Genomic DNA, 27,831 nt, shown 5'->3' with positions numbered 1-27,831 from the left:
AAGGCATTGCCCTGAGTAAGTTTAGATAAACGAGGAGTACCAGCAGATACCACAAGAGATCAAACATTTATTTAATCATAAAAGTCCAGCAGATAAAACTATATACAATAATCCATGCATACTGCCCAATTCACAAACATTTAAAACCTGTTTAAAACACTGCACAACAGCTGGACAGCAGGGCAGAGTTTCACTCAGTGAGGGACATAGTCATGTTTATATTTTGGATGCTGCTTGTAGCCTACTCTCTCCCCAGCAATAAGACTCTGGATCACCCACTCTTGCGAGACAACAGGCAGCCGTAAAGCTTCTGCACACTTCAAGACACCAGCTGGGCAGGAAAGATCAGTCACCACCACATCATAAACACCCAAAGCAATATCTGTACGGGAGGAAAGACAGGCATCTATCAGGTGAAGAAAAAGGATTTTCCTCTGCAGCAGAACATCATAGAAGCACAGAATGCTAAATTATTTGATTTGAGAGGGACCTTAAAAGCTCACGTCATTCCACCCTCTGCCAAGAATGGGGACACCTTCCACTGGACCAGGTTGCTTCGAGCCCCATCCAACCTGGCAGCTCAGTGAGTTTTGCCACTATGAACTACTCTTATGTCTTCTCATTCCTAGGCAGTGAATTCTCTTTGTAATAAGACCCATCTACAGCAGCCCTGCACCTCACAAGAAAATACTCCTTTTAGTCCAGATAAAAATGAGGGGAAAACCAGTAGCCAGCAGTATAGGCATGACCCTGAGTCCTGACCTCAGGCTGTGAGTGCTAGGGCCTACATCACATACGGAGGGAGAGACAGCCCAGTTCAGAAGGACAAGAGAAGCACAATTTGAGACACCAATTTCCCCCTTTCAACACAGGCTGGAAGCTGATGGCTTTTGAATTGCTGCAGCTTCTCTGCAAGACAGGTGTCCTAGATGTAATCTATATACAGATTATATTAGAGTAGTGAGCATTCACCTTTTGCCTGCCTTTCTGTTACAGACAACCTTGTAAACCCTCCCACATGGTTTTAAACCATACTAAAGACCACAGTGGCATAGGATTCCTTGAGAAACTGGCCAGTGAGTACCTTTGTTGTGAGCACGTGAGTAATGCTGTTTAACAGATGCTGCTCCCCCTGTCATGAGAATTTCAGACCACAAATCCAGGAAGTTCTCTTGCTGGTCTGACACCAAGAGAACCTTCAGGTTATGGAATGGGTTTTCTCGTGGGTGCCTGCAGAGTGAAGAGAAATGCCGACTGGTAAGAATATCCAGTAGCCTCGTCACCTGATTTGCACCCGTGTATGTTTTTTTAGTATCTTGCACACCATGACCCACTCTCTTACCACCCTTCCTGAAGTACTTGGACTGACTATCCTTTGTTTATAGAGACTAACACTGAGCTAGACAGTGTTGGTGGGTATGTGCGCAGCAGCCTATATCCAAAGTTAAACGGAGCTCTTCCTAATCCTGAGCCACCTTTTTTGTGCACATCCAAATTGCTTCCACTTTGATGGGGCTGAGCAGGAAGACCTCAGTCTCCTGCCCAAAAGTCTACAGCTATCTACAAATTCGTGTCTGCCCCTCAGCTTGCCTAAGGAGTCTGACCTCCTCTGTCATCTCAGAACAGGCTTACTGGATTAGACTCCACAGAAAATGTAGAAGCTAGCTTCAAAATGTATCAAAGGAAAAGGAAATTAACATAGTACTGTTCTCCTTTATCCATTTCTGAGCAATTAGAGAAATTAGCCAAAGGTGTGGGAAGCCTTGTCTGAATTCTGCCTTCCTCATGAGAAAGACTGACACCTTCCTTACTTCCAAAGAGACTCTGTTTTTTGTGTATATGGCACCCAAATGTACCTTGGCATTAGAGGTCATTTTAAGTCCAAAGAAAGATATGGAAATGCTGCTCCTATATGGAAGGGAAAGTATAGGGAGTCAGTACTCAGGTCAGCTTCAGTATCTGTAGCTATTCAAGAGCTCCCAAGTGTAACAGGTCTCTCCAAGAGTCTGTAGACTCAGATCATGGTTATTTGGCACTCACCATTCTAGCAATTTTTGCTCCTGGAGGCTATATCCAGCTGGCAAAAGGTAATTCCGATAATTTTGAAGCTGATTAGCATGACAGCTATCATGGACCCAGATATGAGACACACAAGGGATCCCTCTGGCAAGGCACAGCAAGTATTTCTGAGTTCGACAATGCTGGTCCGCAATTAAAAGACACTGGTATGCTGCATTACACTTCAGGGGAGAAAAGAAGGCATGTAAACAGGAGGCAATGCTTGCAAAAAATCCCCCCAAATTATCCTGATGCTAAACAGGTTAAAGAAGAAAACAACTGAAATCTTGATTTTCACAGCTATATTATGTGAAAGGTGAATTAGATAAAGGTAGTACTGATTTCAGAATCTGTTTAATCATATCCTATTCCAAGCTCTGCAGTTGCTCTAGGCAAAAACTAGTAGTTTTTGTATCATAGCTCTTTTCTAGTTCACACAAAAGAGATGATTTACCTTTTAGTCTGAGACTCAGTAAGTCACTAGACAAGATTGCTTCCTCAAGCAAGATGTTCCAAAAACAATTTACCCTCTTTATTAAAAAAAAAAAAAAAAAAAAAAAAAAAAAGTAAAAGCCACACTAAATTAGTTGTCCAAGTAGATCTGGTAAGTGAAGAGCTCTACCTCTAAGTGTTCCAAGGCACACACCTATGGTGAGACCACTCCAGATCTGGAGTACTTCATCCACTCCCAGGTTCTGCAGTATACCTAAAACACCAGACATGCCAGAGCAGGTCCAGCCAAGGACCACTAAGAGGCCTGGGCATGGGAGCACCTGACATACCAGAAGAAGCTGAGAGCTGAGCTTGTTAAAGATCAAAAAGGGAAGGCTTGGGTGGTCTTTTTAATGCATATTCGTGACTGATATGAGGGTATACAAAAAATGCAGCCACACTCTTCTCAGTGTTATCCACTCAAAAGGACAAGAAGCAACAGTTACAAACTGAAATACAAGAAATCCTTTTTTTTTTCCCCTATTCGGATCAAGTTGCCCAGAAAGGCTTTGTTTTTTCCATCCTTGATGGTACTCAAAACACAACTGGACAAGGACCTAAGCAATCTGCTCTATTTGAACCCACTTTCAGCAGAGCAGTTGGACAAGATAAGCTATAGAAATTCCTTCTAATCTCAACTATTCTGTGACTGTTGTTCTAGATTAGTAAGTGAACCCTTACCTGGGTTTCATTGAAGTCTTCCAGGATATAGCCAGCTCCTGCTCGCAGCTGTTGTGCTATGTAATGTTTATCATACGGAGTCATCTCTAAAAAATCTACAGCAGAAAGTTCAATTTTTTACTATAATCTATCTGCTTATATTCCTACATCTTAGTCTACAAAGCCTTCATCTATTCCAGTAAGGGATCCCAGCTATACTCCCAAGGGGGGGGGGGGGGGAGGGCAGCAGAAAGGGCAACAACACACCAGTAGCCAGGTGAGCACCTTGACACTTTGACTGCATGAAACATGACACCAGCAAAGGCTAACTGGAGCAATCCATACATGCTTTCATGTTCTCTGCTTGCCAGCACTATCCTTTAGCTCTCAAAACCTTCCTACTTACATTATACTATTCTGACACTGATGATCTCACTAATTTTCACACCCTTCTTAGCTTGCTGAACAAGCCTATGATCATCACTGAGGTTTGTCACATCTTAGGCCACAAGTTGGCTAAGTCAGAGACTGAATCTTAGGTCCTTTCTGCAAAGGATTAAAGAGCAAATGTCTGATCAGAGAGTATCCAGCATTTTTCCTAAAGACACAGCATCTCACTTGAAAATGCAATGGGTAAGATTTGCCTCACCTTCTTCCTCCTCACTGCTCCCAGTGGGACCATCTGATGGCTTCTGGTGATTGACCCATTTGTCACTTGGTGTCGCCATGGTGAGAAGAAAGGCATAGCCCAAAAAGAGGGTCTTATTGTGGGGCAAGGGTCCATGGTCACTGTCCAGTACTGGGGGATCTGCAGCATCTACACCTTCACAGGTGCTTAAAAACTCTCCACCTCTCACAGCCCCTGCAGAGAGACAGAAGCACCATGAGTCTTCAAAGGTATGTCTTACCTGAGGAACCAGTTCAACTCAGATATTTTACTGCAGGAGACACAGAGAGGCAGGATTGGGCTACAAATTACACTAAGCTAGGTAGGGATCTTTTATCCTTCTGGATCTTCAAATCAAAACATGAAGGACTAATGGGACAAGTTTGCAAGTCTTAACAGCATCCTGAAACAACACTGACTGCTGTGAGGGGTCCCTTTAACAGCTTTCAGGACTGACTAAAGAAATAAGAGAGAGACCAACTGTTGTATTGCACTAAATAGTTATTTAGTTGTCTGCACTGGGTGTTGAAAAAAATGTTATTGGATCACGTGGATGGTATATTCCCCCTCACATGGTTTCTCCCTCACATAACCCCCTGGTTTCTGTATGCCCTGGTGGTCCGTCCCACGGGTGGTCCCTCCCCTCGCCCCTCCCCAATGTTATCCCATTGGCCGTGGTCCTCTTTCCCCGCCCCCATCACCTGGGGCATCAAACCCTACGGCAGGTGTGGTTCTGCCTCTTTGCTACCTGGGTGGTCACTGCCCCCAGAAGTGTCCCGTCTCTAGCTAATAAACTGGATACTTGTCTCCACATGGCAAAGAGCGCTTCTCGTCTTTTATCTTCCGTCTATGCAATTCCGTGTGGGCTTTAGTCCTGAGCAAGCCGGATCTGGATTTATATTAGCCCAGAGAACCACGGATTTATTGCAACCAACCACAACATTAAAGTCAAAAGGCAGAACTCAAAAGATGGCAAGTAAATACTCAGACTATGCTGAAAGTATCTCTGGCTGCTGAATGCATCCAGGGAGAATCAGCCTCAAACCATGCAGAAAAAAAAAAAGCAATCTGATCTACTTTTTAGTTATGGAAAGCAGAAAGATAATTACAGAAAAAGCAGTGCTGAAAAAACTAGATGAATTCAAGTTCTCACCAGGCTTTATCATTGCTGACTTGCGGCCACGTTTAGCTGGGGATCGTTCATCTTCAGAAGCAAGAAGTTTCCTTTTCCCAGACAGTGAGACTGGTGGGACACGTGGACTCTCCTGCCCTTTACGAGTGGGAGTTGTGCTGCTGCTGGAAGTGCTGGGAGAACCAAGGTTACTACGTCGCTTCCTCTTCCCCTCCACCAGATTATCTGCAATATAGTATGCAGGAATTAGTCATGGGCTCTCACCAAACTCCACAAGCTTTCAACCCTACCTATCTGTACAGAAGTGGCGGAACTCAATAGTACCTTGAAGATACATGCCACCACCCTCTGACAGAGGAAAGCAAGAAAAAATATATCTTTCTTCTCAAGCCCTGTATCCTGCTTGTCTATTTTCCTCTCAGTACTGCTGGGACTTTATTATCAAAGCAGCCATCACCACGTTTATGTTAGATATGGCAAGCATCACTGTCCTTGAAGCAGACCACTTTCCACAAGCCAGTCAATACCACTAAGTCTCTGAGGCCAAACAATAAAAAGATCTCAAAAATCTCACTATAAAGTACGAAAAGCATCACTGAATATCCAAAAACATTTAAATATTGGCAATTCAGACCAGGCACTAGAGTTACCTCAAAGGCACAAGACACAGAATAGCAGTCAGCAGCTCAACAGCACCTTTCCTTACCAAGACTGATGTCAGCTGCTTTGGTTACAGGGGTGACAGGTTCATAAGGACCTAGCCCAAACTGCTCCCGCAGCTTATTTCCTTGTTCCTGAGACAGGATAACAGCCATTCGTTTATACCACTTCCTCTGGCCTTCCTTTTCAATGCAGTAGTATAGCTCTCCAGACTCCTTCCGGTGTCCCTTCACCACACCTGACAAGACAGCAACTAACAGCTGTTAGTCAACCATACCCAGGCTTCTCATCCTCCTGGAACAAGCATCCATTCCCCACCACATTCAGCTAATCAAAAAACCAAGTATGAAACTCAAGCACTGCTCTTACCTGCACTGAAGTACTCATCCTCAGAGAGTGCAGTCACCTCTGTCTCCAGTGGGATAGGATCACAGAGCAAAATATCTTTTCCAAGCACATCACAGTCATATCCGTCATCAAAGCGCAGCTTGTACTTTCCTGCTCCAACATCTTGGGTAATCTTCCCCGAATAAAAGTACCCATTTGAGGACCACTTTGCTACAACCCTGAGACCCACAAAGCTGCTCCCAGTGGATGAGTCTGCACAGTCCAAAGGAACAGTCACCACCTGAAATGGGATTTCTGGAGAGTCACTACGGCGTAAGGCACAGAAGCCAGAAGTGCCAGATTTCTCTCCTCCATCTGGCAGGCGAACTGAACGAGTAAATGATTTCTCCTCGGGTGATGCTGTAGTTGAGAGATCCTCCATACCTGGCAGTCCAGCTAAATCTCTGTAGTAAAAAGCAGCACCATATAAGAGAGGGGAGAAAAAAAACCAAGACAAAAAAAAAGACAAAAAGCATTCCCAGAAGGATCTGAAAAAACAATTACTAAGTATAAAATACCTGGAGGAGGTGCTTGCAGTTGCTATATGGTATCACCAGAAACTTCTGAAATACTCAGTACTCCTTTTCCTCTAGGACATTAAGACAGAAGTTCCCTATTCTCTTTCTTGCAATAAATTAAAGTTACAGTCTCCTTTTTCCAGGGTACCTTGTTCCTGTTGTTCGAGATGATGGGCGTCCTCTTCTTCCTCGTCCACGAAGTGTCACAGGTGCTCTGCCAGCCTGACGAGTGCCAGGCATACAGTCCTCCTCTTCCTCACAAGGCAGTGCTCCTGTCTGGCTAACTCTGAGTGGCGATGCAGGCTGACCAGCTCCTTTCCTAGGGCTAGAGAATTTATGAGTTAACTGTTTTGAGGAGAGAAGCCAGCTCACTAGGATCCTCCCATTTTCTTAATCATCACAACACATCCAGAATTTTGCCTCTTTGCTGCAAAGTAATACCACACAAGAAAACAAGTTACTCCTTCAGGCAGAACAGATGCAAAAGCAAATACTACCTCCTTAATTCTGTTCATCAAGTCAGATCTTTTTCAGAAAACCTTTGATTTAGGTCTACCCTACTTCACACTCACAAGCCAGATGCTTGTTTCTGCAAGACATCTCTTCCTCTTTTCCTAAGACTCTGCACTTACCTCAATTTTCCTGAGATGCCTCTGCCAATGGGTAAAGCAAATTCTCCGGTTTCTGTCCCACACATTTTCCCTTTTACAGCTCCAGTTCCTCGCCCTGAGATGCTGCTGCTGTGCGTGGCAGAGTGACCACTGCTTCCTCCACTGGATGTACGGTGGAGACTTGAGGCCTTAGACGAGAAAGAGCTGACATCACCAAGGTCCCCTGAGGTCAGCGACGAGCCCCCTGCAGTTCTTGAAGGGGACATGTCGGTCTCACATTCCTGGCACTCCACTACAGGCTCCTCAGTTTCCTTAAAATAAGCAAAAAAGAGGATTGTCTAAGATGATGCAAGTGCTAGACGCTTTACAATTACCAGTCCAAAGTGCAGACAAGCTGATACAACATTCATGAAGCTGATGACAGCCACACAAACTTCAGTCTGGGCTAATCCATGGTAGACAGTGCATCTCTCACTACAGGCCTGCAGCTGTTCTGTATCAAGAAGTCACATTAAGACCTCAGTCAGCAGTGTTGAGGAATGCATTCAGTGCAGGTAGCACAGGGCTGCAAGTGCAAGCTGCATGTTGAGCTCTGGGGGGTGAGAGCCCCAGACAAAAGGACGTGGGACCTGGACACTTGGAGGCACAGAAGGAACAGAAGACCCCCAGACATTCCTGCATTTTTCCAGCTTAGACTGTAAGGGTATAAAAGCCCAGGGTGCCCTTTGTTCGAGGTCTCTCCTTGGAGGCACCAGCTCAAGCTGTTATTGTTATTTAGTTATTGCAACAAGATTAAATCATTTTAAGGATCCAGATGTCTGAGACTCTGCCATGGGAAACCTGGGGTCCAGTCCAGGGTGAGGAAACCTGATCTGACAGTGTGAGTGTGGGGCGCATAGGGACTCGAGCAGGGCAGCCATCAGCTCACTGGAGCTGTCCACTGTGAAGGGGCCTCAGTCCCAGCTCAGGTGGTGAAAGTTGTGACTGCCAGAGTGGCTCCTGGATGGCTTGACAGGGAAGTTTCCTTAGCAAGAGGGCAGAGCTCAGCTTGGTATCCAATTGGTCTGGCTTTGAATAATTCCCATCCCTCTAGAGTGTGAGACTGCAACAAATACATGAGACACTAGGAGCTTTGGGTTGCTTATAATCCAAGATCAGTTTCAGACAGTTTGTCATCTGGAGTTACTAAAGCTTTATGGATATAAAAACATGCATCTACAGAACAGCAATATCAAGTGTTGGTAGGTAAAGCAGAAATGGTTATATGATTGTGATTACACAAACTATGTAAGCATATTTCAGGACGCTTAATTCTCCGTTTTTATGTTACAGTAAGTCTTTTGTTGAGTTCTATGGGCTTGAACGTGTCTTGAGAACACATGGCATAAAGTATACCAGCATCAAAACCACAGCTTTTGCCGTTCACTAAATGGCCTGCAAGTCCGCTCATGAAGAAAGCCTTGGCATCACAGCCAAGATTTGTTCATTCAACTCGTTTCCTGCAGTCACAACATGTTCTCACTTTAACTACTTCCACTTTTCAGCCAGTATCTCATCCCATTTAGCCATGAAAACAGGAACTTACCTCAACTACCTTTCGTTCCACCTCTGCACCATTGATGTAGTAGACATCTGTTATAACACGTGTAACAACAGTGCGCACTTCTCGAATGGTTCGCACGTGGCGACGCTGAATTTGGCCTTTGGGTGGGTGAAGAAGGTTGAATTCCTCCTCTCCCTGTAATAAAGAGGATACAGTAAAATCAAAACAGACCACAACAAAAAGCAAACTGTTTCTGAGTAGGGCTACCTCTGCAGTACAGTTTCTTCATAGCATGTTAAAGTACAAGAGTAGAGAACCTTTAAGCATCTTGTTACAAATTAATGCAACACAGAGGACCCTAAACAAAGGAGAACTGAACACATTCTGCTGACAAGTAGAGGAAGGGAAATCACAACAGTCCAAGGAGGAAACAGCAAACTTGTTTAGCATGGCTTCTGATACTCTTTGATTCAGTAGACTCCCACATGTATCACATCAATCTTGCACTGTCTTTTTATGGCCCTGTTTATCTCCTATTTCCCACAGGACACATCAGTCTTAAATCACGTTTAGTAAAAAATCATCTATCTAGATTTTCTGTTGATAAAAAACCCAATCCCAAACAAAAACAATCAACCAACCAATCAAAACTTGTCACATTTTTCCAGAAAATACCTATGGAGACATTTACTTCCCAAATTCATGCTGTCCAGTGAGTATTGCTACTGTAACAGTTGATTCAGGACAGCTTGTGACTTTAACATTTTAAAGTGGCCCTTGGCCTTTTTTCAATAGAGAACCAACTGTTAATGAATCTACTAGCTGAAAGGATACTTTACTGTCCTAAAGCAGTTAAATACAGGCAGCCCTCATCCCACCTGACTGCGCAAAGAGTCCGTGTCATCTCCAGAGGTGTTGACAAGCTTTTCCCCACTCTCGTCGGTTTGAACGTTCACATCTTGTTGCCCAGGTTTTTGCCCAGACATACTGGTTCCTGTTTCCACCTGTCTACAGATTTCTTCTGATGTTTGTGTTGCTGTTGTAACAGTTGTTGGGGTAAAAAGACAGTCTGCTGTAGTTTGGATCCCTTTATCCTTGATGTTTTCCCACCTCTCTTGACTTTGATCAATTTGAACAGCCTTACTTTGTTTTCTCTGCATTCTTCTCCTATCTTCTGCCTGAGTGCTTACAACATCAGTCTCCATAGACTCTCCATCCTCTTCACCAGAAGATTGCTGATGGCAGTCCTGCTGCATCCTCTGAGGAATTAGGTCCTGTCCACCACTGTCGTCTGCCTTCTGTTGCTGGTACTGCCAATCACTAGGATTGGTAGGTAATTCAGCATCTTCTTGTGTGCCAGGAAAAATTAACCGATCCCCCCTGCAAACCAGTTACGCACAGATCAAAACTACTGATTAAGAAAACAAGACAACCAATATGCTGCCGCTCAAGTAAAAACAGTATTAAAAAAACCCCACTTTGGCAGTCACTCAATTGCTTCTTACAATTGCACAAAACTCAGAGAGTTCAAATAATAAAAAAATCTTTCAACACTTCTCAAGTGATACAGAGGGTGGTAAAACACATGGCTGACACCGTACAGAATGAAGTGCTTTTTGAAATACAGATTTTCTTGCTACACTCCACACATTAGGCACCAACTATGCAACTTCCCAGAAGCATGTCATCTTGAAGTTACTTCAGGCTCCTCCAGTGCTTGATTGGCTTGAAACTGATAATCACAGGTAGCAAGAAGACCCAGCAGCATAAACACAAACGCTGTCTAGTGTTTTCATTAGAATTTGTCTGCTCTGCCAAAAGTACTGCCTCTGCCAGGTACTATATGGGACACTATACTGATCCAAACTAGAAGTACGTATTTGGCTTCCCTTGGGTACTTGAGGATTCTGAGGAGTGACTGTTTTCCCTTCTGGCTGTGCCTTGCCCAGCACTGGAACTCCCTATTCATTATGGTCTTTAATGTGGCTGTTGAAACTCAGGTTACTCTTTCTACACAGACCAAGACCTCATTGTCCCATCAAAAGATAGAATGGAAAACACTAAAGAAGCAGATTTCTACTTCTAGTTCTCCAGGCAGCACCCTCCTCACTGTAACATACACAGCTGTACCGTCTTTTGGAAGGGGGACAATAGCAACAGCAACAACAAACCAACAAAACTGGTCAGAAGATCTTAGAGGAGACAGAAAAGGTATTTAAACAGCCTTAAATATGGTCTCAATTTTCTCAAACCCAAGACTTCACTGAAGCATATCAGTCTTCTGGAATCACATGGCCACTCAATCAGAAGGTAAGCCTGATAACCAAGTGAGACACAAACATGCAGATTTAGTATACTTACCCCATTGTCCCCAACCTTCTAAGTCACTCAAAGAAAATGACTTAGCACAATTTCTTTGATGTAGAAAATGCACACCTGAATATAAATCCAACCAGGACTGGCAGGCAAAGACTGTGAGGAGTTACCTAAACGGAGAAGTGGAAAGACTATGACCTCTGGCCTCATCCTCTCGACGAACTTCACAGACACGACTAAACACAGATGATGCTTTCTGGGAGCTAGCAGTGCAGATTTAAGACAAACAAACAAACAAAAATTAATCAGGAAGTGAGAAAAACCCTCATACAGCAAAACAAGAATTCTCTAGCTCCTCGTGAGAACAGAGTGAGAGGAGAATAGGCTCCTACACAGCCACAGAATGACTGATATGATCCATCTCAAAGATCAAGAATGAAGCTGCAATTGCACAAGCATTTCTGTCATTTCTGAAGACACCCTAACAGCCAAGAGCAATGGAACAGTTCCAGAAACCATTGTGTGGAAAACTGCAGCACCATCAAGAGTTTCAGCATCTAGTGCCTCTGGTACCCACCAGTTAGACCCTTTATGGCTTACTTCTCAGGAATTTCATGGCACCGCAAGAATAGTGGGAATTACAGTCATAAAGCAGACCCTGAGAGTTCATATTCATCCCATACCCATAAAGGTAACCCATCCTCAACCAGTGAGAAATTACTATCACCCATCCTCAGCATTGAGGCATGATTACCATCTACCAAGCAATCCTGTAACAAAAGATACTGAGTTTGTTCCTATGTTTTCTCATTACTTCAAACCACTACTCTTCACTCTGATTACTACAGATCACCATCTTCCTACTGAGATTCCTGTTAGTGTTTACAAACATTACTCCCTGCAAGCTAAATCAAGCAATGCTAGACATTAAATTTGAGGTAAGATTGATACATACAAATCAAAAGACCAAGGGGATAACTCAATGTTTTTGGTCAAAATGTTAACCTGTGATTTCTGTATATCCATGAACTGATTATGAGTTTCTATCAGCTTTATACCAAAAAGACAATTCTCTTTCAGAACTTTTCAGATTCTTCGCAGAAAATTGCACCATGAAAGACAGCAGAAACCCATATATTTGGAATTTAAGACATGGATAAGGCAGACTTGCATTCTGGACTGCACAAGACATGAACTTCTGGCTTTGACTACTATCTAATGGAGGCAAAATGCTGACATTGGTAGGAACCACAGAGCCCATAATGAACAAACAAGTGAGGTTCCCACTTTGCCTATGTAATTAAAACCTGCTGCAAGAGCTATAGAGTTAATATCACATCTACTGCTAGAATGTTCCTTGCTTCTGTGTCTCCTTCTAATTTTTTTCCCCTACAGTTGATAATATGTGGAGAAAGGATCTACCCAGACCTTTGTATTAACTCTGCCCAGCAAGAAGCCCCAGTTACCTAGCAGCAGCCTCAGCAGCAGCAGAGGATCCATCTTTCCTGTCACTGGCTGCAGGCTCTGAAACAACAAGGAAGGGAAGGATGATTTTGGCATCATCTAAAAGGACTTTTCCCAACCTTTCCTAGCTCCATACACTCAGTGAAGAGAGGCTGAGTAACACCGGACAAAGGATGCCCAGGCTTTCCCATCCAACTTCTCAGAACAGACCTAAGTTTCTACAAGTTTTAGACTATTAGATTGAATGCCACTGTTCTGGTTGAAATCCTGTCAAACTTTTTTTTCCAGATTATGGACAGGTCCAGAGGAAGCAACAAATATGATGAGATGAACTGGAGAATGCCTCCCACAGAGACAGGCTGAGAAAGCCAGGCTTGTTCAGCCAGGAGAAGAGAAGGCTCCAGAGACACCTCATTGTGGCCTTTCAGTACTTAAAAGGGGGCTTATTGAAAAAAAAAAAAAAAAGGAAAACAGTTTTAAATTAAGAGACAAGTTCTTCCCTGTGAGGGTGGTGATGCACTTTCACATGTTGCCTGCAGAAGCTGTGGCTGCCCCAACTCTGGAAGTGCCCAAGGCCAGGCTGGATAGGGCTTGGAGCAACCTAGCCTAGTGGAAGGTGTCCCTGCCCATGGCAGAGGGTGTTTGGGACTATGTGATCTCTAAGGTCCCTTCCAATCCAAACCATTCTATGATTTTCTTATATATTTTTTTTTCCCACCCAACACAATCAAACTTTGCTTCCTATCCTGTGTACCATTGCCACTATACATCACAATTTGTAGTCTGCTGGAAATACCTTTCCTCACAACAGAAGCCTTTCCTCTCACTTCATCCTTGCTTAGAGCATGGCAGAAACAGAGAAACAAATTTAAGTGACACTGCCCAAAAAGAAAAATGAGAAAAATTACAGGGACTCAGAGACTGCCTTGGGGAATGCCATAGAGAGGTTCTGAGTTAGGGCTGAGATCCAGTAGGACTCATACACTTCAGGTTCCATCCTCTTACTTTCCAAGCTGAACGGCAAGGACTCCTCACTCCCATCATTCACAGGGGTCACAAGGTTCATTCGCAGAGAAAGTTTTGCATCCAACTCAGGAACCACACCAGACTCTCCTTTTTCATACACTTGTGACACATCTGCTGATACCACTGCACTTTCCACAGTGACATCGTTGGTCCGCATTGTGCCCTCTGCTGTAACATCACTGGTTGCTATAGTGCTGTCTGGGCAAGTATCATCCACTGAAAACAGAAAAACAAAAACAAGAAACAAGAAGTAGCTACTGTCATTCACATTGCTGGGGTTGAGGTCCTAGTTTTGGTTTGAAGACACTTCACTGCATGCATTATTAGTAATGCTGCAGTAGTAGAAATTCCTTTCTAGAGATCTGAAGCATGAAAATTCTGTAGCAGAGGTATTATCCATAGTTTATGACAGAATAATTTACTACTACCCAAGCAAAACAGACTTCTTTTTATCTAGCACTTGCAGGGTGCTGTTTTGTGAATCTAGCAGAGAAAGTTCTGATAAAAGATGATGAATACTGGAAGCAATCTTCTTTTGGTACTCAGAAGGCTCTTTGACATTCTTCAATGGAGTTGTATTCAGGATCACATTGAGTGCAAGGAAGACATGCTCCATACCACCCTGTACTCAGGGAGCAAACACCTTCACTAGAGACTGAGAAAACATGATAAGGAAACTGTGGGAAAGGGATAAGCCCCCCCTCCCATTGAAGGGGAATGTAGCAATTTTTTGCCAAGGCAGGTTTGAGTTATCCTGATGCATACTGCACCAAGAATCAAAAGCTTCCAGGCTTTCACTGCAGAACAGAGCCATTTGGGTCAAACTCACCAATTGGTGTGCTGTGTCTCCTGGGTCCCATTTTGAGATGCCCAGTAAGAGGTGGTGTTATGCTAGTTAAGGACTGAATGGCATCACCCTCCTTCGGCAAAGTAAAATGAAACGGGGTTCCTAAAAGACACAGAGCACCAGAATTAGTAATTTAGAGGATCTACTTTAGCTCAAGTATCAAAAGCACATATTCACTGTGCTGTGGAAATAGGAAAAAGCATAACACCGGTGCTGTACAAACCCCCCCTGAACAGCTGCTCTAACTGTTAATCCTCACATTTTATGTGAAAAATCTCTCCCAGTGAAAATCTAGACTGTGGTCAACTGAATGCTGTTGCTCACAGGTGCTAGATAAAAGGAAGACTAAATATCCTGACGTGAATAGGACTTCTACAGAATGCAGCTTTCCCTCAGAGATGCTCAGGATTTTCCAAAGAAGATGAAAATGAGGTCAAAAACAGAAATGAAGATTAGAACAAAAATGAACTGGCAAAGCTACATGTTGCCTGAACTGATAACCTAAAACTTACTCAGAATGATGGCTGAGGTGGCCTATCGCATCAGGGAAACCATGCCTTGGTGGATTTACTATGTGCAGATGTTGCAGGATTTAACAAATAAAATAAATCAAAAACCTAGTAAAATGCTCTTTTGCCTTATTCCATGCATTTACTTGCAAACTTTCAATGTTATAGAGAAGTAGCGTCCATAATCCTCTCATAGAAAAATGCCCCATCAGCAAACAATTATGTATTATCTGTTTGAAAACTCTGAAAACCATCACCTATCTGATTACCACAAGCTTTAAAGACATTTAAGTTGAGCAACTGCAACATCCTGAAGACCAACCCAAGAACTTCACTGTATTTTTGCAGTGGGTAGGTACCTTCTAGCACAATGGTACTCACACATTGTAAGGCAAACCGCCCTCCTCACAAACAGTTTATGAATGCTTGTCATATTATGGCCTAGAGCATGTCTCCATTTAAAAAGTCTTTTATCTAAGAACTGAAGCAACTCAATTGAATATTGATTTAGCTACCACAATCCCTTCTAACCTACAAATCCACATTTGGCAGGCTAGTAACAAATGATCACCAGCACAGGTGATGACCTGTGACAGTGTTCAGAGTTCTTGGATGAGGCAAGAGACGAGAATGTTGACTCCACATTCAGAAGGCTTGATTTATTATTTTATGATATATATATATATTACATTATAACTATACTAAAAAGAAATAGAAGGAAAGGTTTCGTCTCTCAGAAGGCTAGCTAAGAACAGAATAGAAAAGAATGATAACAAAAGCAGCTGCCTTGGACAGAGCGCGAGAGCCAGCTCTGCTGTGACTGGTCAGTAAATCCAAACATCCACAGGAGACCAATCACGGATCCACCTGTTGCATTCCACAGCAGCAGATAACCATTGTTTACATTTTTTTTCTGAGGCCTCAGTTTCTCAGAAGAGAAAAAATCCCAAAGAAAAGATTTTCACAAAAAGATGTCTGCGACAATGACCAACAGCATATTCTAATTATTATACCAAGGGATACCATGAAAGAGAATACAAACAAGCTTTCACAAGAACTGAAAAAAATGTGAATGCCTCAACTAAAGGTTTAAATGCTTTCATTCACATTGAAGTCTCAACTGTTCTATCAATGACAAGAGTTAATCCAAACAGTTAAACTTTTCTTACATTCTTATGACCATCAACCTGTAACAGATTTAGAACCATTTGGAATTGAATATGGCAAGGGATGTCAAAGACAACAAGAAGGGTTTCTCCAAGAACATCACTAGCAAAAAGAAACCTAAGGAAAATGTGGGTTTGTATCACAGACATATTTTATGAAAAAATCCTTTCGCAAGGATCTTTTCTCCTGAGAAGCTGGGAAGCTTCAGCTCCTCCATGTTTTGCTTCTTTGGAATGTGATTTGGAGAATTGTTTACCCAGCATGGGAAATTGTTTTTACTTGATGACCAATGACAGCCACATGTATCGAGGCTGTGAGCAGCCACAAGATTTTATTATCATTCTTTTCTATTCCTTTGCTAGCTTTCTGATGAAATCCTTTCTTCTATTATTTTAGTATAGTTTTAGTATATAATTTTCTTTTAATATAATATATATCATAAATAAATCAGCCTTCTGAAACACGGAGTCGAGATTCTCATCTCTTCCCTCATCCTGGGACCCCTGCGACCACCACCACAGGTTTGCAGCTCAGTGAGGTGGATGCCATGGTCATGAAGAATACAGAGAAGACAGAGTTACTGAATACCTGCTTTGCTTCAGTCTTTATTAATAAGCCCAGTGGCACAGAAACCCAGATCCTGGAGGCAAGAGAGAAAGTATAGAGAAAGGAAGGCTTCCCCTCAGTCAAGGAGGATCAAGTTAGAGATCATTTAGACAAATCTGACACCCACAACCATCCATATGGGCCCTGACAGGATGTGCCCATGAGTGCTATGGGAGCTGGCAGATGTTACTGCTAAGCCATGCTCCCTCATCTTTGAAAGGTCATGGAGTACAGGAGTCACCTCAGGACAGAAATCCAGTGTCACTCCAGTCTTCAAAAAGGGCAAGAAGGAGGACTCAGTGAACCAGGCCACAGTTGCACCTCCATCCATGGAAAGATGGAACAAATCATCCCGGTTGTCCCCATTAAGCACATGGAGGAGAAGGTTATCAGGAGTAGTCAGCATGGATTGACCAAGGGGCAATCACACTTGACCAACAAGATTGCCTTCAGTGATGGAATGACCAGCTGGGTAGATGAGAAGAGAACAGTGCACGGTGTCTACACTGCCTTCAGGAAGATTTTTTTAAATTGTCTCCTGAAACATCCATATAGGTAATCCCAGGAAGTGTGGTTTGAATGAACAGACAGCAAGGTCAATAGAGAACTGGCGGAACAAGAGAGCTCAGAGAGCTGTGATCACTGGCACAGAATCTAGTCAGGAGGCCTGCAGCTAGTGGTGTCCCCAGGGGTCACTGCAGGGTCCAGCCTCCACGTATTCGTCAGTGACCTGGATGAAGGTACAGAGTGCACCCCTAGCAAGCCCCCACCTAAAGTTTGTGCTTACTGATTTATGCTTCATAGTTTGTTGATAAGGGATTAGTCTCCTAAAATATTTATTATGAAAATAATTATTACAATAACAAAGCTGCTTTAAGAGTAGAGGGATGCTCTACAGCTCTTCATACCTTAAGGACTGAGTGATGTCAGGAGAGCAAATACCACTCTACATACTTTTTCCACCATGCTTCATGAGTCTGAAGGCAATTAGGTAGAGTAGGCCAAAAGCCTGAACTCTCTCCTAACACCAATCAGCCCTTCAGCATAATAGAAATGCATAAAACACAAAGAAGCATTAATTTTGGAATTCATTTTCTTTAAAAATTTGCTTATAGTTCCCTTTTAAAAGTAAACCCAGCCAACTGTGATGTGTTTAAATTGCATTCAGATTTGTCTAAGAAAAAAAAACAAAACATTTTCAGTACAGTATGAGAGGCGAAATATTATCCAAAGTCAAACACAATTATGTTTATTTTCTCTTAAAAAGGAAGTTTTGGACTGTGAAAATTGTGAAAGACAATACTGAAGTGGAACCTGACATTTAACCTTGTTATGTAACTGCAGCTATTTCTCTTTATCATCATTTCAGCAGTGTACTGCCAAACTTATTGTTGTATTTAATAAATCCCATACTCTTAAGTTTGAAGACCAGAACTGTTCTCCTGACTATGCCAAATTGTCTTAAAAAACCTGTGTTTAAAGATGAAGCCAGCTAAGAGGCACAAATAAAACAGGTGTAATATCCCACATCTTGTATAATGACACACAGCATGTTAAATTATTTTAATGGGTCACGACAATACCTGCTGAGCCAGAGCTTACATGAGAGTGAAAAGCCATTCTACTTTTAAAAAAATCTCAAGAAAAAAACTTCTTTATTAGCTTCTAGCTCAAAGTTGTTCTGTACACCCCCACAAAGAAAAGTCTCCACTGAAAATCAAGGAGACCTACAAAAGGGAAAATACTGACTACCATACACTCTATTCCTTTCAAGGACCCTGCTGTTGTTGCTTCTTGAGTGGGGGAGAAGTCAGAAAAATCCCTGAACATTGCCAAGGTCACAGCATTTTTGGTTCTTCAACCCGCCCTGCATTTCTACCTTAAAGCAGTGAGAGTCAGGAATGAGAATTACACCACAGGGGAAACCAGCAGTCATGTTCAGCATGTAACACAGTAAGGTAGAGTGCTGCTCAACTTGCATCCAATAGCAGTGCTCCCTGAAAACACTGACGATTGTATACAGCTGTCCTTGACATTACTCAAAATATACACCTGTGAACTACTAACCTAAATTCACTTACCACTGGAAGGACTGGGGGACTTAGAAGTTGCCTTCTCCTGTGGCTGCATTTGCTCTTCTTGCTCCAGATTCCTTGTCGTAACAGTATCCTCCATTTTCTTTGGTACCAGATTCTCACGCTGAACCACATGTGTTTCAAACCCTCTCTCTTGAAGTGATGGCTGATTGCTTATTATCACTACCTGTCCCAGTTCTGAACAATCAGGATGGTTTTTGGCAGACAATGCCACTTCTGATTGGACATCACTCTTCAACTTTGGAGGCAAATCGTGTTGCTCCAGTAACTCCCCTACAGAAGGCTTAGCTAAAACTTCATTGAGCTTTGCCATGTTAGCAGTCATTTTATCCATACTCTTTGCCTCTCCAGCATCAAAAGTGCAACCTTTCAAAGCTTCTTTTCCCTGACATTCTGGTCCAATCTTTTCTAATTCCTGGGCTACATTTTTGCTATTTTTACAAGAATCATTCACTTCTTTATCTTCATGACACTGTCCTTCCCTTTCAAGAATAAACCTATGAGAAAGTGTTATATTAACAAGAGACCTATCTTCTTTTATTTGCTTCTCTTTTATTTGCAGTTTCTCTTCTTGTTCTTCACACTGAGTCTCAGGAACTGCCTCAGATTTGGAAGCCTCTTGAGCATATGACAAAATCTCAAGCAGACCAGACTGAACTGCAGCAGCCTGACTTCCAGAAATACACTCAATCTCCCGATGAACTGCAGAGGCTAATGGCCCATCTTCTCCAACACCTGCACTAACAAACTGTCCTACAGGCATTCCTGCAGTCTCTACATCCTCCTTTTTTGCTTTTTCACAGTTTTCAGAGGGTGCTTGATCACCTGCATTCACTTTTAGTTTTATTTTATCATTGTCCACAGAGGAGAGTCTTGAGTCTGAGGCCTTGCATTCAGAAATCCTCTCTACCTGTGTGGTCTCACAGTCTTGGCCCGTGTTCAGAGAGCCTGAACTGACGTCTGTATTCGGGGGCTGGCTACATGCACTTGCAGAAAGCATCAGTTTACAGGAATCAGGAGGCTGTAACACAGAGTCATCTGTAGACATCTTTGACAAAGCATCTGTAGATCCAGAGAGGTCTCCTGGTAAGCATAAAGGGGTTAAACCAGCAGTTTTTCCTTCTCCATGCTTATTCTCTGGACTCTGAGTTGGAACAAAGATATCCTAAAATGAGAAAAGTGAGACATGGAGTATTAGGGTATCCCAAGTAGGACTGTTTACTATTCCTAAAAAATTACACTAGATTATGGATCAGAGCAAGTTTAGTACAAAACTACAGATTAAAAACAACCAATGAAAACAAAAAACATCCAAAACTTTTTTCTCCGCACATTTATGAGAGCCATGATTGATCTGATTTTGCTGAGAAAAATTATCACCATGAATTACTATTTAGTGATCTTTGACAAAGTCAGACACAATCTTTGGTATCTTTCACTACCAAATCACAAAATACAGGGCCAATATGGCAAATTAGTAGCTATTTTTACTTGAACCACCAAGGGTTTTAGAAAGAGCCTCTGTGATATCAATATTATATTAACACAAATGCTGTTTTCAGCTGAGGAGAAGCACTGCTTCAACTAGTGAAGTTTCTAGCAAGTTCATGACACTCATAATATTTAGGTATAAACCCACAAACTGTTAAATCCTTTTGAATAGTTATAATTTCCAGAATCAAAATACACAAAGGAAACAACAGCAAGAATAAGAAACTTGAAAAATGCAGTAAATAAATTCTAGCCTTGTAGAATAAAAATACTTTATTATGGAACAGCTTCCCTTTCTCCACAAAAATTATGCTAAGGTCTTGCCCAATAAAAAACTAATTTATGATGCAGTTTGAGATGCAGGATGGCCAGTTCAGCATAAGAAGGCAGCACAGTCTAAGTCAACAGCTTCTATGTTTTGTAACTCACTATGCCCTCTTAAGCTGTTCTGCATTTTCTCTGCAGGAAAAACTGCCACACAGTATGACTAATACATAATTGCAACTGGTGGGAACAGCTTAGTAGGGAAGCTCAACATAAAAGAACAGAGGTTGACTGAAACACATCTTCTGCCTCAGCTATATAAAAACCTCAGAAAAGCTGTATACATGAACCCTTACATGAGAGAACTCTGGTTGTGATGGCATAGCTAAAGATCCAGGAAAGAAGGTTGGGGCACTCTGGGACACTGGAGTTGAAGCCTGTGGCTGAACGAGAGGTCTTGGAGGGATACAAGGGAAGGCCATCTCCACCAGCATATCTCCTTTCTGCTTTTGCATCAGTTCTCTTCCATCTGCAGGGATAGATATATCCATCTGTTCATCTGGTTTAAATGAGCAGAAAAGATATTAGCACTAAATTCTTGTGTTATATTGAAGTTTTCAACATCTTATTAAAAGATTTGTCTTCAGTGGTGTATTCAACTTTGTAAAATCTTGTCTGCAGCAGCATTCTTTTCGTAAAGGGAAAAAAAAAAATCAACAAAAATATCCGTACTCTTACTTTCAAAGGGGGAAGTAAGTGTTTTGTTATAAATTCATATGACTATTTTGCTACAGGTCTAGAACTTCTACAATTAGGAAAAAAGTGTCTGCAACTTATAAAAAAAGCATTTTTCTGAGGCATTTCTTTTCCTTTTGCTATCTTTATTAACATGCAACTACATTCAGACCCCAGCAAACAAAATATCTGTTAAAACAGTATTTCACATTCTGTGACAGGAATCTCTCAGAAAGGAATATTTGATTTTGTATCATACTAAAAACCTTCAGGGATGGATATCTTATCCTTGATGGTAAATGTGTGCTTAGAGAAAATATTTAACAACCAATGTATCACATAGAATAATTTCTCTTTAGGCAACACAATTAAGGATACACACTTGTAGCACACGAAAGGTTTTACAAATATTGTGGAAGTTGTCTATATTAAGGTAAAATAACCTATTATGATGCAATTCTTATCTGTCCTTCCTACTGCCCTAACAGTATAGACTTAATACAGGTTTCTGCCTGTAGCAAGAATGGCTTGTTCCTAAAGAAGATAATTGCCAGAAGAAATCTGTATGCTATACAAAGCATTTCCAATCTTTCAAATGAAAGGTCACTAGTCAACAGTACTAATTTAATTATGATAGCTATGCAGGAAATATCAATAGCAGATAGAGAATCCTAAACAACAGAGTCAAAAATACAGATCTCCATCTACTCCTTCACTGTTCTCAGTTCTACTTTATTCTTTAAACATAATTTTAACAGATTTTGAAAAGGCTGCAAGCTCTGATAAAACCAGTGCACAAAAACACGACCACAGACAGTATGCAGAAAAGCATTACCTTCTGCTTTCCCCTGTTCAGTAGGACTGCTGGGGACAAGGGCATTGGGTCCAAAGGAAACAGGAGGAGGAATAACTAGGCCTGAAGAGACACTGCAGACCAAAAGGAAACAGGGAAATGAAAACCACACCTCACTAAAAAATGCATTAAGTTCTCCTATCAAGCTCCAGCATGCCACAATACAATTCTTCTCGTGAAAGGGAAGCGTCAGGTGTTCGCCAGTAAGAGACTAGTGACAGGGATCAGATGGCCACCATTAGTTCATTCCATTGCAAAATAAGGCCATGCTCCTTTCGTAGCGCAAAAATTAAAACAGTGATTGCTTAAAATCAAGCACAAGTCCTTGAATAATGAAGAGAGTAGGGGGAATGCACTACTACAACAAAATTCTTGAAAGAGCTTGGGGATTTTTCACTTACGTGGAATCACCCTCCTGTACAAGGAATGCCTGCCCAGAGAGCTGCAGGACTTGCAGACTGCGGGCAGGAGTGCACTCCAGAGAACTTCCCTCTTCCACCCTGGTTATCAGAGAGCCACTCCCTGCAGTTGCTTTGAACAAAAGAAAACAAAGAACAGAAATACAGTCAAAAATCACAGTGATTAGACAATTCTGAGGAATTAAACTCATGCTATTGCACAGCTCCTTTTCAGATAGGCAACAACAAGCTGATTTTTCAGAGCTGGTGAAGGACTGCACATGACAGTTCAGTATGTGAAATGTGAGCACAAAATAGTTCAGATGAAAAAGAAAAATCTGAATAGATTTTAGACTGTACAAGTGCTTCTACCTGGGAATTTTAAAAAAATCCCCAATGGCTCCAATATCAGCACACCTGATCCAGCACTAAAATACAAATATAGGCAAGGTTCTTGTAAGAAAGACACCTTGCACTGACCACTGACTTGGCGTGAGGAGAAGGTTGTTACTGAATCTTGTGGATACAGAAGGTTCATTCACAAGATCAGGCCAGAACAGACACCACTGGGCAGAAGTTTGCCTATACTGCCTACACTACTTATCCACACTGGGGCGTCATTACAAAGGCAGAGCATCATTAGTTTCAGAAGATGGTAAAAGTTAGGTTTTGGTTTTGCTCTTCAAGGGGCATAGAAATAAAGGAAATTAAATATATTTAACAAGCCAGTAGCTGTTCTAACAAGAAGTGATGTTTAGATATTGTTCCATACTATACTAAATGAGGCTGTGGCCTTTCATTTCCAAAGTGTTTTCAATTTTAGCAGTAGTTACATGAAAAATACTCATGGCGCTCTACACCCTAAAACACTAAATGTCTGTGAAGATCAAGTAGGTATGCTGTCTATAACTAGCTCTGGGATGGACATGTTGGTTCTGCTTGTCTGTTGTTACCTGTTGCATGATTCTCGGGAAACATCTCTTCCTGTGTTGACAAGATATCTGACTCCTCATGAGCAGAACCAAGGGATTCCTCAGTTTTACTGGCACCACTGACAGGTGTTTCCTTTCTGGTATGCTCTTCTGCTTCCTGCAGAGTTCTGAAAATGCAAGACACAATCTTTGACCTGAGAAATTCAAAATATGAAGACCACAGCATTGTAAAGAAAATCTATCAGTAACAGATAGAAGGCGTTCACTCATGTATAACACAGGGGAAAAAAGGAAAGAAGAAAGAAAACCAGCTTCTCTGGCAAAATAACATTTTCATCCTTGATAAGTTATATTTTCGGAATAGTTTTTCACATTTTCTACCAATCTAAGCAATGCTTAAATGGAATGCAGATGTTCTACTGACTTCTAGTCAATGCAGTCTAGGAATTTCACTTCACCTCTTGAACATTATTTTGTAGCAAAATATGATAATACATGATGAGGTAAATATTATATAAATTTTATGCCAGAGAGAATCAATACTGTTCAACAAACTGAAGTTTCACACTTTAAAACAGTTAAAACAAAGCTTACAATAGCAAATATGCAAAAGCATCCTGGAATACTCACCACTTAGCCTCGATATTTCTCCTGTGCAGTGAAAGCCCATGCTACAGCAATAAGTTATTTTACAATAACTTCTGTGACTCAAAATGAATTATTGCTTCTAGCATATTCCAGTCATACCATTTTAGGAAAATTACTGGCATATTTTATTATGCCATGAACTTGCCCTTAAAAACAAACTTATCAATATCTTTGTGTTTAGGAGTTTGACATCACATCTTTTCTCACCAGGGAATACTAAGAGCATTCCTTAGTCAGCACTGCTACAAGAAGGCCTCAGCAGTATGTCATCTTTCCCTTTCTCTTTTGCCTTGAACCCTCTTCCATATCTAAAAATCTAGTAAAAAAAAACAAAAACAAATCACCTTCCAGAATGCCCACAAACTGCCACAGCATATGTCACAGTTGAGATGGCCACGCTACACAGCGTATCCTCATACAATTTCAGAAAGCTTCTGCCCATACAAAGTAACACCATACCACTTCAGAAGGCTTCAAGCATTTGCCCTTCTTATTCTTTAGCCCAACCTTTTATACTCCCAATGCTCATGCATGGCACCTGTGTGCCCTCTGTTCCCTGAGTGGTTGCTCAGCACACCCGGGTACTCCATGGCTCATTGCTGTCAGTGCTGCTCTCAGCTGCACCCATTGGGGATGAGGCTGGGCCGCAGCCCCACTCCACTCCCAATTACCACAAACTGTGTGCCTACAGCAAACAACCTACAGAAAAGACAGACTTGCTTTACCTTTCAGACTTCTCTGCCTGGCTTTCCAAAGCAGTATGTGCTTCTGTGCTGGAGTCAGTTTCTATGTTGTCCGCACAAAATTCTAGAGAGATAAAAGAAAAATACCTGGATTCATATACAAATAAGAAAATGTAGGTCTGTAATTTACACAAATACCAAGGCAAGCCTTATATTTAAAAAAATTAATTTTGAACTATCTATGATAAAAAGAAGGAAAAAAAAAAAAACAAAACAGGATGAGGTTTTTACCAGGGAGAGAATTCAGTATCTGATTGTCTAAATATTTTGGAAATCAATTAGGAAAGAGAAGTGAAAGAATCATTGACAGCCCTTGGAGAGGTACAAGAAAACAAATTAATTAGTCCAAAGGAAAGAGGGGGCAAAATTCTTTGCAACTACCAGTGAGCTGTGAACTCATTTTTGGAAACTACTAGTACCGTACTTCCTGTCAAAAAACCATAACATTTATAATTTAAAGAAACTAGATAGAATCTACATAGCAGCAAGAAGACATCTATGATCATTTTCACTTACCATATTTAGACTCATTCTTAACAAGTCTGGAAGAAACGACAGTGGGTCCAGCGTGGAGCTGATGCCTAGCATCTCCCTCACTGGGCACCAAGTCAATCTCAAAGTCCTGGCTCTGCGACAGCTCTAGAACTCCGAACTGGAGCTGCGACATGCCTGTATCTAACATCAGAAATCCATTACAAACATACATACCAAAAAGAAAAAATCAAGGGCTATCCATCACTTTTGCAAGGGCAAAAGATATACCCTCTAACATGCAAAGTATTTAGGCTATTGCTGGAACTCTGAATAAACTAACTGATCTGATCTCAGCTGTACTAATTAAAATATGGTATCACAACAGGGACAGTGGCCATTAACTCAAAAATCTGTATTAATCAGCAAGGGCTTATGTAATGCCATTAGGAGCTGCAGCAGACTTTCATTCCATGAATAGAAAATAATCTTGATAGCACACAGCCTGTGTCTGAAAATCCTCTGATGACAACGACCATTATGCCAGTTCATAATAAGGCTCCATTTCCTAATAACCACAATGCATCCCTGCTTCTTCTAAACCACCTTCAATCTTGAAGATCCATTCTAACAATAATAAATCAACCTTCTTTTCGTTTTTTTTTTTTTTTCAAACACCAAAGCATACAAATAAACTTTCAGAAAAGGATGTCAATTTCTGACCTATTACTACCGGCATAATTACCCCTGGTGAGACAAGTGAGTCAGCTCAACTGAAAAACTGCACAGACAGTTGATCCAATTCCGAAAACCCAAAAAACCGACCTGAAATGGGTTGGTTACCTTCTACACACGGCGAAGAAGCACAGTCCTCAACATCATCTTCACTTCGTTCCCTGGCCTTTCCAAGGGCACTGCAACAGAGAGACTCGCTGCGTTCCTGCAGGCCGCCTCCCCGCGGCTGGTTCCGAGGGGTCACTTGGCACCGACCAGGCGCTCCAAGCCCTCCGCACCGCACGTCCTGGCCAGGGCCGAGCACGGCCGCTACAGCAGCGAGCCCGCCTTCTCGGCCTGTCCTCCACGAGAGAGATTGCAGCAGGCCAGAGAGGCGGCGGCCGAGAGCCGCCATCTGGCGCACCCCACGTACCTGTTCTCCCGGTCGGGCGCTGGAGACTCCTCCGCTGCGCAGCCCCGCGGTCCAGAGGCGCTCGGGCGGGCCGGGCCCTCCATGGGCTCTGCAAGCACAGCGCCGTCAGCGCGACCGCGGTACCCGGACCCACCGTGACCCCGCGCCCCGCCCTTACCTGCGAGTCGCTCCCGCGGCGCCCGGCTGCCAGCAGGACCGCGGACGACGTCCTGCAAGAGAGAGGCAGGGGCCGCGTCAGAGCCGCGCCGGGCCAGGCCGGGCTGGGCAAGGCCGAGTGATGCTGCCACCACGCCAGGCGCTCACCAGCACGGGGCTCGGGCTCCGCCGGGCCGGCAGCCGGCGGGCCAGCACGCCGAGCCTAGCCCGCTCCGCGTCCGGCTCCGCGTCCGCCTCCGCGCCCTGGGGCTGCGAGTCCTCCACGATGAGGAGGGGCGTGCCCTGCTGCGAGAATCCAGGGTCCAGCTGGCTGCTCCCGCCGCGCTCCATGCAAGACGGCGCAGGCTGCGGAGCCGGGCCGGGCCCTGCGCCGCCCGCCCGTCCGCCGCCCAACCCAGCCGCACTTCCCGCCGCCGCCATCTTGCCGCGCGCCGATTGGTGCGCGCGACCCGTCCGCCCCGCCGTTACCGGGGAGACGGTGGGGGGGGCCGGACCGGCGGGATGGCGCCGAGAGCGCCCCGGAGCGCCGCTCGGCCTCGCCGCCAGGGCTCAGGAGACACAAAGAGCCTCGCGCCTTCCGTCCGCGGAGCTCGCTCGAGGGCGAATGCATCGCCCTCTCGCACATGGCGGGCCAGGGGGCGGCGGAGGTCCGGACCGGGTACCGGGTTCGGGCCGAGAAATGTCCGCACGGTGCCCTCCTCATCCCCTTTCTTCTCAGGTACAAAACAGCCCCGTGCTCGGGCTCCCGCACGGACCGAGCATCGCGTACCCCGAACAGCCACCATCGGGTACGTCCTTTCTTGGATATCACGGGAGAGTGAAATCCTATTAATTTCCCTGCGTTTATATGACTAAACGGTTATCGAAGAAGCCTTGCGCATAATTGTGACTGTATTGTTTGTCTTTCCAGCATTCACCTTTCTTGCCTAATAAACAGTGAGTTCGAATAGCGTAATTTAAATCTACTTTCGCAAGTTCTGTTTTTTATTTCTGCACCTCTCTATATGAAAATTCTGTAAATTTTATTTTAAAATTTGTTGTAGAACCAAAACCACAGAATCGGAAAAAATGGTACCTGACCTGAAACTCTTATTATGCAACGGTATAGATAAAAGGTTGTATATAGTGAAACACTGTAAATATGAGTATGTTACAAATTTTGTGTGTAATGTGAAATCTAAGTTAGCACATGCATGTTAAGAACATTAAAAAGGCTAAAAATATTTGCAATTGC

At 43.0% G+C, this 27,831-nt stretch overlaps 1 protein-coding gene across 4 annotated transcripts; it reads right to left on the bottom strand.

The window, feature by feature from the left end:
- Positions 1 to 47: 47 nt before the first annotated feature.
- Positions 48 to 26,998, bottom strand: TP53BP1 (tumor protein p53 binding protein 1). 4 transcript variants are annotated; one of them, XM_036389600.2, is made up of 27 exons: positions 26,745 to 26,998; positions 26,599 to 26,650; positions 26,442 to 26,529; positions 26,138 to 26,208; positions 25,340 to 25,498; positions 24,806 to 24,887; positions 23,454 to 23,599; positions 22,504 to 22,633; positions 22,085 to 22,176; positions 20,871 to 21,073; positions 18,745 to 19,924; positions 14,364 to 14,483; positions 13,514 to 13,750; positions 12,511 to 12,568; positions 11,215 to 11,307; positions 9,607 to 10,108; positions 8,771 to 8,923; positions 7,207 to 7,496; positions 6,723 to 6,899; positions 6,039 to 6,460; positions 5,716 to 5,907; positions 5,031 to 5,234; positions 3,860 to 4,072; positions 3,232 to 3,326; positions 2,041 to 2,240; positions 1,085 to 1,230; positions 48 to 382 (listed from the first exon to the last, which is right to left on the bottom strand). In XM_036389600.2, the coding sequence occupies exons 1-27, from the start codon at positions 26,925 to 26,927 to the stop codon at positions 195 to 197; spliced, it is 5,676 nt and encodes a 1,891-aa protein (XP_036245493.1). In that variant the 5' UTR covers positions 26,928 to 26,998; the 3' UTR covers positions 48 to 194. The 4 variants fall into 4 exon arrangements, with proteins under 4 accessions (XP_036245493.1, XP_036245491.1, XP_036245492.1 ...); XM_036389598.2 differs by having other exon boundaries at positions 26,442 to 26,650; XM_036389599.2 differs by having other exon boundaries at positions 20,871 to 21,043; positions 26,442 to 26,650.
- Between the last annotated feature and the right edge of the window lie 833 nt (positions 26,999 to 27,831).

Source organism: Molothrus ater, chromosome 13, assembly GCF_012460135.2.
Source record: "Molothrus ater isolate BHLD 08-10-18 breed brown headed cowbird chromosome 13, BPBGC_Mater_1.1, whole genome shotgun sequence".
Classification (NCBI taxonomy): Eukaryota; Metazoa; Chordata; class Aves; order Passeriformes; family Icteridae; genus Molothrus; species Molothrus ater.
Note: the sequence above shows the minus strand (reverse complement) of the source record. Positions and strands in the feature narration are given on the sequence as shown.